General features: G+C 44.0%; 1 protein-coding gene across 1 annotated transcript in view; it reads left to right on the forward strand.

Annotated features, from left to right (window-relative positions):
- The window catches only part of itga11a (integrin, alpha 11a), a 90,270-nt gene extending 81,467 nt beyond the window's left edge, over nucleotides 1–8,803 (forward strand). The window contains exons 21-29 of the mRNA XM_055921711.1: nucleotides 2,723–2,799; nucleotides 4,551–4,634; nucleotides 4,878–4,968; nucleotides 5,145–5,258; nucleotides 5,376–5,459; nucleotides 5,552–5,662; nucleotides 5,756–5,851; nucleotides 6,642–6,755; nucleotides 7,231–8,803. Of these exons, the coding sequence (XP_055777686.1) occupies nucleotides 2,723–2,799; nucleotides 4,551–4,634; nucleotides 4,878–4,968; nucleotides 5,145–5,258; nucleotides 5,376–5,459; nucleotides 5,552–5,662; nucleotides 5,756–5,851; nucleotides 6,642–6,755; nucleotides 7,231–7,308 (849 nt within the window). The 3' untranslated portion in view covers nucleotides 7,309–8,803. The remainder of the gene's footprint in view (nucleotides 1–2,722; nucleotides 2,800–4,550; nucleotides 4,635–4,877; nucleotides 4,969–5,144; nucleotides 5,259–5,375; nucleotides 5,460–5,551; nucleotides 5,663–5,755; nucleotides 5,852–6,641; nucleotides 6,756–7,230) is intronic.
- Nucleotides 8,804–9,336: the final 533 nt, after the last annotated feature.

Raw genomic sequence — 9,336 nt, forward strand, 5'->3', positions numbered from 1 at the left:
GGCCTATGCATATATATAAACAGTTCTACATTCTAATCGGCAGGATAGAACAGCAGCCTCTGGTAAGACACGAGGCGGGGACCTATGCATATATATATATAGTTCTACATTCTAATCGGCAGGATAGAACAGCAGCCTCTGGTAAGACATGAGGCTGGGGCCTATGCATATATTTAAACAGTTCTACATTCTAATCGGCAGGATAGAACAGCAGCCTCTGGTAAGACACGAGGCTGGGACTTATGCATATATATATACAGTTCTACATTCTAATGGGCAGGATAGAACAGCAGCCTCTGGTAAGACATGAGGCTGGGGTCTATGCATATATTTAAACAGTTCTACATTCTAATCGGCAGGATAGAACAGCAGCCTCTGGTAAGACATGAGGCGGGGACCTATGCATATATATAAACAGTTCTACATTCTAATCGGCAGGATAGAACAGCAGCCTCTGGTAAGACACGAGGCGGGGGCCTATGCATATATATAAACAGTTCTACATTCTAATCGGCAGGATAGAACAGCAGCCTCTGGTAAGACACGAGGCTGGGGCCTATGCTTATATATAAACAGTTCTACATTCTAATGGGCAGGATAGAACAGCAGCCTCTGGTAAGACATGAGGCGGGGACTTATGCATATATATATACAGTTCTACATTCTAATCGGCAGGATAGAACAGCAGCCTCTGGTAAGACATGAGGCGGGGACCTATGCATATATATAAACAGTTCTACATTCTAATCGGCAGGATAGAACAGCAGCCTCTGGTAAGACAAGAGGCGGGGACCTATGCATATATATAAACAGCTGGTGCACGATATCTAAGGAAGTCTCAAGGTTTGCTCGCCTGAGGTAAAGTATCTCTCTCTACCTAGAGAGTTTATCTGTATTTATCGTAGCTGTCTACATACCACCACAGACAGATGCTGGCACGTAAACCTCACTCAGCGAGCTGCCATAAGCAAACAGGAAAACGCTCATCCAGAGGCGGCTCTCCTATTGGCCGGGGACTTTAATGCAGGTGAAACTTAAAACAGTTTTACCTAATTTATATCAGCATGTTAAATGTGCAACCAGAGGGGAAACAATTCTAGACCACCTATACTCCACACACAGAGACACGTACAAAGCTCTCCCTCGCCCTCCATTTGGCAAATCTGACCATAATTCTATCCTCCTGATTCCTGCTTTCAAGCAAAAATTAAAGCAGGAAGCACCAGTGACTCGATCTATAAAAGTGGTCAGATGAAGCAGATGCTAAACTACAGGACTGTTTGCTACCACAGACTGGAATATATTCCTGGATTCTGCATAGAGGAGTACACCACATCAGTCACTGGCTTTATCAATAAGTGCATCGAGGATGTCGTCCCCACGACTGTACGTGCATACCCCAACCAGAAGCTGCCGCTTTCAAGGAGCGGGACTCTAACCCGGAAGTTTATAAGAAATCCCGCTATGCCCTCCGACGAACCATTAAAGAGACAAAGCGGCAATACAGGACTAAGATTGAATCGTACTATACTGGCTCTGACGCTCGTCGGATGTGGCAGGGCTTGCAAACTATTACAGTCTAAAAAGGGAAGCACAGCCAAGAGCTGCCCAGTGACACGAGCCTACCAGACGAGCTAAATAACTTATATGCTCGCTTCAAAACAAGTAACGCTGAAACATGCATGAGACCATCAGCTGTTCGGGACGACTGTGTGATCACTCTCTCCGCAGCCAATGTGAGTAAGATCTTTAAACAGGTCAACATTCACAAGGCCGCAGGGCTAGACGGATTACCAGGACATGTACTCAAAGCATTCGCTGACCAACTGGCAAGTGTCTTCACTGATATTTTCAACCTCTCCCTGACCCAGTCTGTAATACCTACATGTTTCAAGCAGACCACCATAGTCCCTGTGCCCAAGAACACTAAGGTAACGTGCCTAAATGACTACCGACCCATAGCAAAATGACTACAGACCCTGATTATTATACATAACATCCTGAAATATATGTAGATATTGTTATTTCCCTTGACGTAGTGATGCTGAATGTAAAACACTCCACTCTCACCTACTGTACATATCCAATCTGTTACCATCTACATGAAGGTACAAGGTCCCTAGGTTTTAAGGGTTGATTTAGAATCAGGCCTATGTAAACTCACGGTAGCTACAGTGTGTCTCCATTGAACCCATCCATGTTGGCAGTACAGTAATTGTACATGTGTTCAGTGCTTGGTCTTCAGAGGGGAAATGCCCTGGTTCTTTGTTTGGTACCAACAGGGCTGCAGGCTCCTTGGGTCCTGGGCCAAGGACTTAGTCCAGGTTATTGCAGGCTTCTCTCTTTAATCCCTAATGTGGGATGTATTATTGTCGGAGGCTGGGGACTGAGGGAGCGTAGAGTTTGGAAATGGTTTATAACCAGGAGAAGCCTCACCCAGTGCTACTGCTCTCAGCTCAGCTCTACTCTGTGTCCACACCTGTATGCATGTTCTGACTGTTCTGTTGTGGCAAAACTCATGGGTAATGCGACTAGTACGAGCACTGTAACGACCAAATCAGCAATGTTGACAGAATTGAGTTTTAAAAGCTTTGACCCACAAAGTTATTTACAATGATGCAAAGGCATGATATTTCCTGTGAGAGAAATGACTACAGTAAATTTATATCTGGAAACATTGTCATCATGGTACTATAAAACTCTCTTGTCGTCCCCCATGTAGGTATCTTTCCGCCTGGAGTTTGAGTTCAGCCGATCAGTGTTCCTGGACCACGTACGAGTCATTCTAGAAGCCAGCAGGTGAGGACGCACTAAACCACTTCAAATATTAAACCGCTTTGTCTGATAAATATTATTTTTACAGTTATGATCAGGTGAGACAATGAGATAATGTTCTTAATCAAATCAAATCAAATGTATTTATATAGCCCTTCTTACATCAGTTGATATCTCAAAGTGCTGTACAGAAACCCAGCCTAAAACCCCAAACAGCAAGCAATGCAGGTGTAGAAGCACGGTGGCTAGGAAAAACTCCCTAGAAAGGCCAAAACCTAGGAAGGAACCTAGGGAGGAACCAGGCTATGAGGGGTGATCAGTCCTCTTCTGGCTGTGCCGGGTGGAGATTATAACAGAACAGGGCCAAGATGTTCAAATGTTCATAAATGACCAGCATGGTCAAATAATAATAATCACAGTAGTTGTCGAGGGCGCAGCAAGTCAGCATCTCAGGAGTAAATGTCAGTTGGCTTTTCATAGCCGATCATTAAGAGTATCTCTACCGCTCCTGCGGTCTCTAGAGAGTTGAAAACAGCAGGTCTGGGACAGGTAGCAAGTCCGGTGAACAGGTCAGGGTTCCATAGCCGCAGGCAGAACAGTTGAAACTGGAGCAGCAGCACGGCCAGGTGGACTGGGGACAGCAAGGAGTCATCAGGCCAGGTAGTCCTGAGGCATGGTCCTCAGGCTCAGGTCCTCCGAGAGAGAGAAAGAAAGAAAGAATTAGAGAGAGCATACTTACTCTTAGCTCAGGAGTTTCTGCTCTCCTGACTTTCCTAGTGTCAAACAGTCACTAATCAACAGATGAGGGTGGTGTCAAACAGTCACTAATCAGCAGATGAGGGTGGTGTCAAACAGTCACTAATCAGCAGATGAGGGTGGTGTCAAACAGTCACTAATCAACAGATGAGGGTGGTGTCAAACCGTCACTAATCAACAGGTGAGGGTGGTGTCAAACAGTCACTAATCAGCAGATGAGGGTGGTGTCAAACAGTCACTAATCAACAGATGAGGGTGGTGTCAAACAGTCACTAATCAACAGATAAGGGTGGTGTCAAACAGTCACTAATAAACAGATGAGGGTGGTGTCAAACAGTCACTAATCAGCAGATGAGGGTGGTGTCAAACAGTCACTAATCAACAGATGAGGGTGGTGTCAAACAGTCACTAATCAACAGATAAGGGTGGTGTCAAACAGTCACTAATAAACAGATGAGGGTGGTGTCAAACCGTCACTAATCAACAGGTGAGGGTGGTGTCAAACAGTCACTAATCAACAGATGAGGGTGGTGTCAAACAGTCACTAATCAGCAGATGAGGGTGGTGTCAAACAGTCACTAATCAACAGATGAGGGTGGTGTCAAACAGTCACTAATCAACAGATAAGGGTGGTGTCAAACAGTCACTAATAAACAGATGAGGGTGGTGTCAAACAGTCACTAATCAACAGATGAGTGTGGTGTCAAACAGTCACTAATCAACAGATGAGGGTGGTGTCAAACAGTCACTAATCAACAGATGAGGGTGGTGTCAAACCGTCACTAATCAGGGTGAGGGTGAAAACCTGCATCTCAATCAGCATTTCTCAACAATCAACTGATTCATCACACTAACCACAGATCCACCCAGTGAGAAGCAGGATATTGACAGAAACTGAGCTATAACATCTCTGAAATATGTTCTCGTCATCCAAGGGTCACTTGGCATGCAGTCCCATTGAGATGTGAGTGTGGCATGTCAGAATAGTTGAAATACATTTTTCTTTTCTCTCTCTGCAGTGACGGAGAGGAGGTTACCTTAGAAGACAATTTCAACGACATCTTTCACCCGTTGAAATACGAGGCTGACCTCCTATTTACAAGGTTTGTCTTTGTCACAATGTCCTCTCTAACGTTCCTTCTCCTTCTGTCACTCTCCTTAAATAAACTCATAAAACTCTTGTAAAATAAAACACTTAACTATCATAGCAATGCAATTCCCTGTCGCTGGAACTGACGGATTCAATGTTGATTTAGTGTTGCACAGACACAATGGCAAACGTTAGATATACAGTATACAGATATACTGTACATGATTGAGTGTATCACCTCCCTTTCTCCGTAAAGGGACTCCAACCCCTCTGGCTGTGAGATCAAAGCAGACCTCTCCCTGGAGATACCGGGAAATATTGGTCCTCGATTCAACTTCACCTTCCAGGTGAGGATCAAAGGTCACGACACACGGGGTTGCGGCACAATCATACAGCAACCACGCAACAAGCAATTGTCTTTACAGTGTAGAAATACTGTATTTTGCAATTACATTTACAAAATACCCCAACTATTTTTTATTGCTTGAGTTAAGACTGAATTAGTCCCCTATATTTCTCTCAGATTCAGAATCTGGGCTTCTTTCCCGTGAGGGACCTGCAGTTGAATATAGAAATTCCAGAGATGACCAAAAACGGGAACCAGCTGTTGCAGATATCGGACTTCCATATTGACAAGGTGAGAGGACTTGAAAATCTGGCAAAGGACTTAGAATGGTCTGTTTCCTTTGAGAGACCACCAAGTGTGTACTTATACTGTCTCGGTTCTAACGGAGATGTAATTCTGTCTCCTTAGACAGACGGTACCCGCTGCATACCCCCTCAACATGTGGCACAGAGCAGGGCGTCCCCAGAAGACCTCTCTCGAGTCTCACGCCTGGTAAACCACCCACACCATATGATTGCAACTAGCTTACCTAAATAATGGAACATTCTTAACTAACAAGCTTGTGTTTGGCCTCTATTAATCAGAACCAGTCCAATACTCTGCCTCTGCCGGTCCAATGCACTGTCAACCTGAACCCCTACAAGGAAGTCAGCGTCATAATCAGGGGGGCATTACGGTTGGACGCCTTTCATGCTGTGAGTATATCACATTCCACTGCTAAATCCTACACTCCTTGGGCATGTCTGTAACTTCCTGTTGTGTTCATTCACCCTCTCTTACAACACCAGCTGAGGTTCAAAGTCCTGGAACTGGTGACGAGTGCATCAGTAGAACTTCCACCTTCAAGCCCCATGTTTCTTCATGAAGAAAGGCCTGTCAGACATGTGAGTACAAAACACTCCAAGTCAAGACACACTTCAGTGCATAACCTTTTCTATAGAATCATTCACTCATTCGATTGAAAACGTGTATTTTCAAGAGCAGCCTGGCCATGAGACGAGACTACTTTTCACTATCGTTGCAGTTCATGTTCTACGAATGAGCTCCTAATAGCTCTGCAGAATCCTCACAGCCAAGGCTGTTATTCTAACACACATGATTGACGGCATGGTGCTTAAGGACCGAAAGGACCAGCAGCAACACGTGTAGTATAGCCCTGTTCTCCAACACACTGCTCTTTGCTGCCACCTATAGGCCAATATTTAGAGTTAAGCAACAACCAATCACACAAAGTTGTTATGCACTCAACCCAGCGCTCTTAGCAGCACAACCAGTTCCCTTCATCTCTGCTTCTGACGAGACTCCACAGGGAGAGAGCATGGAAACATTTCATTTTGAATGCATCGTTGGTCGGATGGAATTCCAGTAAAACTGATGGTCCACACAAGATGACACCGTGTCAACACTGACCCACAAAGTATCACGCAAGATAGATCTGCATATAATGTGTGTGCACAAGAGCTTTAGAGGTACCAGTTGCTTTTACAAACCCTAGAATCTGCCCTTTTGAAGTCTTCTAATGATACAAAAAAGCGACATGTAGCAAGATTCACAATAGTAGACGTAATCTGTTGTAATCTATTGCAATCTATGACGTGTAAACTGAACTAGGATCAACTTTTGTTATTTGATCAGGGTGCCATTTTGTCTTGTTTTGTGTGCTCGTTTCCACAGATAATCCTGGAGATTAGGAAAGAAGGAGATTACAGAATCTCAATCTGGATAATCATTGGGAGCACGCTGGGAGGGTTGTTGCTGCTGTCCCTGCTCAGCCTAGCTCTATGGAAGGTAAACCCTGCCCTACTGCCCTGGAGCTCTCATCATGTACAAACATTACAACGGCATGATGGTCACAACATACATTTATCATGGACATGATCATATCTAGATAATGAGTTTACAGCAACAGGATTTGTGTTTATTTAAACTAAATAGGTAATTGCCAGATTGCACCTGTAATTTTACAGTCCTGGATCGCAAAAGTGACAGTGAGCATAGTGTGCCATTTCAGGACCAATCGGGTTCTTTCTCTAAATTCAGTAGGAGTATTTTAACTGATTGACATCTAGACAGTGTTATAACTGCAGTGTAATAGTGGACGACACTGCCCTCTTCTGGCAAAGAATGATTGTACATTATTGTATGTATTTTCCCACTAAGAAACAGCATGCCCCATACTGATAAAGCCAGCTGAGATTGTTTCTATGAAAACGATCTAGAAGTATCTATGCCTCTCAATCTCACTTCTCCCTCCTCCTCCAAGCTTGGCTTCTTCCAGAGGCAGAAGAGGAAAGAAGAGGATGAGCAGGAGACCAATGGAAAGGTGGCAGAGGAGCGGTAACTAACGCAGGCGAGGGACCAGCCATCACACACACACAGGGGACCCAAAACTCAGGGACTGCCCCATCCCCCCCGACACTACAGTGGTACAGTCCAGAAGGCTCTGCAAGATGAGACCGTCAGATCAAGACCTGCTCAGTGCACTGGATGACCAACTGTACCTGTATGACCCATGAGACGTTAGCACTACCAACCATAATGCCCTGCCCTCCACTATAATGCCCTGCCCTCCACTGTACTGCTGAGACTACTGGACCCTCCTAGGTGCCTGGTTACCCATACCCACCTCTGACCTCTACCCTTTAGCTAGACACCCTTCCCCATGGTTACCCACCTCTAACCTCCACCCACACTGCCCTTGGTTACCCACCTCTAACCTCTACCCTGTATCTAGGCTTTGGCACCCTTCCTCCTGACCACAATGAAGAGCGATGGAGAGATATTTTGGTTGATGAGTCCATTCCTATTGGTGTAATAATGACTAACTTAGAAAGGGCTGTAGTTATAATCAGACAATGATTCTGAGGCAAGCAGCTTAAATTTGATTCACCTTGGTAGGCTTTGTTTTGAGATAACTGTACACTGTACAAGAAAAAACCTCAAGGTGCTGTGCCAACTGCAGGCGGCTTTATTGGCCTACTATGGCCTACTGCGCTGACATGTACAGTACATACTTCTGGAGAGAAACACAAAGACCAAGAAGTTGGCGGCATGTGCCAGTAGATGTAACTCTACCCAAGTGACTTTTAGAGAATGGTATTGTGAACTGAACATCTCCAAGGCACCAGGACAACAACTGTCAACATTCAAGAAACTCTCTGGTGCTTTTGTTTCCAAAGAACTTGGGCAGAGAACTGATTTTTGGAAGTCCCAAGACAATACCTTCTGTTTTGGAGAACCAACGTTCCTTCCCCTCCTCTCATACTAGTCCTACAGTATCTCCATTGGAGGCGAAATACACGGAATAAATTCATAATTTTGATGCACTTTTACTTTGTAGAAATACAAACTTGAATTTTGTAAATAGTCAAGTATCTTTTTATACATAACCAAGTCTAATATTGTGATTTTCCAGTATTCCCCAGAAGGATTGTGGCATTATCCTATTACTCCAGAGCCATGGCAAACGAGTTTAGCCTACGAGACAAATACAAATCGGTTTTCTGACATGCTTTGCACCCCAACAAATAGCCTTTGAAAAAAGGATATGCATAGAACTATTCTCCATCCACAACATGCACCTGTTCTGAGCGTGCTGTTGAAGACCGACTTATTCAGGATTTCAACAAAATGGCGGTCTATCATGTAATGTTACATGATCTAATGAGGATCGGACCATTGGTGTTTAGTGCGTCTATGTCCAAATGAATCATTTTCAAACATTTTTTGGTCAATGAAATCCCTTTTGTTTATTCATGAATGTCAGTGTCCAACCCATGTGGCTGAGGTATAAAACAACTAATACATCCAGAATAAAATATGTAAAATGTGTTGTATCTATTGTGTTGGCTCAACTTAATCAGTGTATACACTCCTGCAATACCCGTCACCATGAAACACACACACAATTGTATAGAAGTAACTGACAAAAATAGCAAACTGAATGGCCGATACATTGATGCTGGCTTCTAAGACAGAGAGCCTTCAAACTAAGCAAAAGTGTTAAGAAGTCCTCACAGAGCACTGGGACAACATCACGCCACCCTAAGTTCTCTGGAAGTGAAGTCAAATATGGTGGATAAATGAAGATAGTTCACTCAGGCCATTTACCATTGAAAATACTGGTCAGTTCCAGTCTACTTGTAATGGTGTAGCCTTCCATAGCAATAGCAAATGCAATAGCAGCTGGGTCGGATCTAGTTAGTTGATTTTCCTTGAGCCAGAAAACAAAACAGCGAGTGGGGCGTCTCACTTCCTCTACAGTTTCTGATAAAGCTCCACGTAGTATGTATTTTAAGTGAGAAATGTTTTAATGATATAAATTCTCCATAACTTCAGTTATCTGCTAGAATCAATAAACTCAAACTAC

The sequence above is a fragment of the Salvelinus fontinalis genome, chromosome 4, assembly GCF_029448725.1.
Source record: "Salvelinus fontinalis isolate EN_2023a chromosome 4, ASM2944872v1, whole genome shotgun sequence".
Taxonomy (NCBI): domain Eukaryota; kingdom Metazoa; phylum Chordata; class Actinopteri; order Salmoniformes; family Salmonidae; genus Salvelinus; species Salvelinus fontinalis.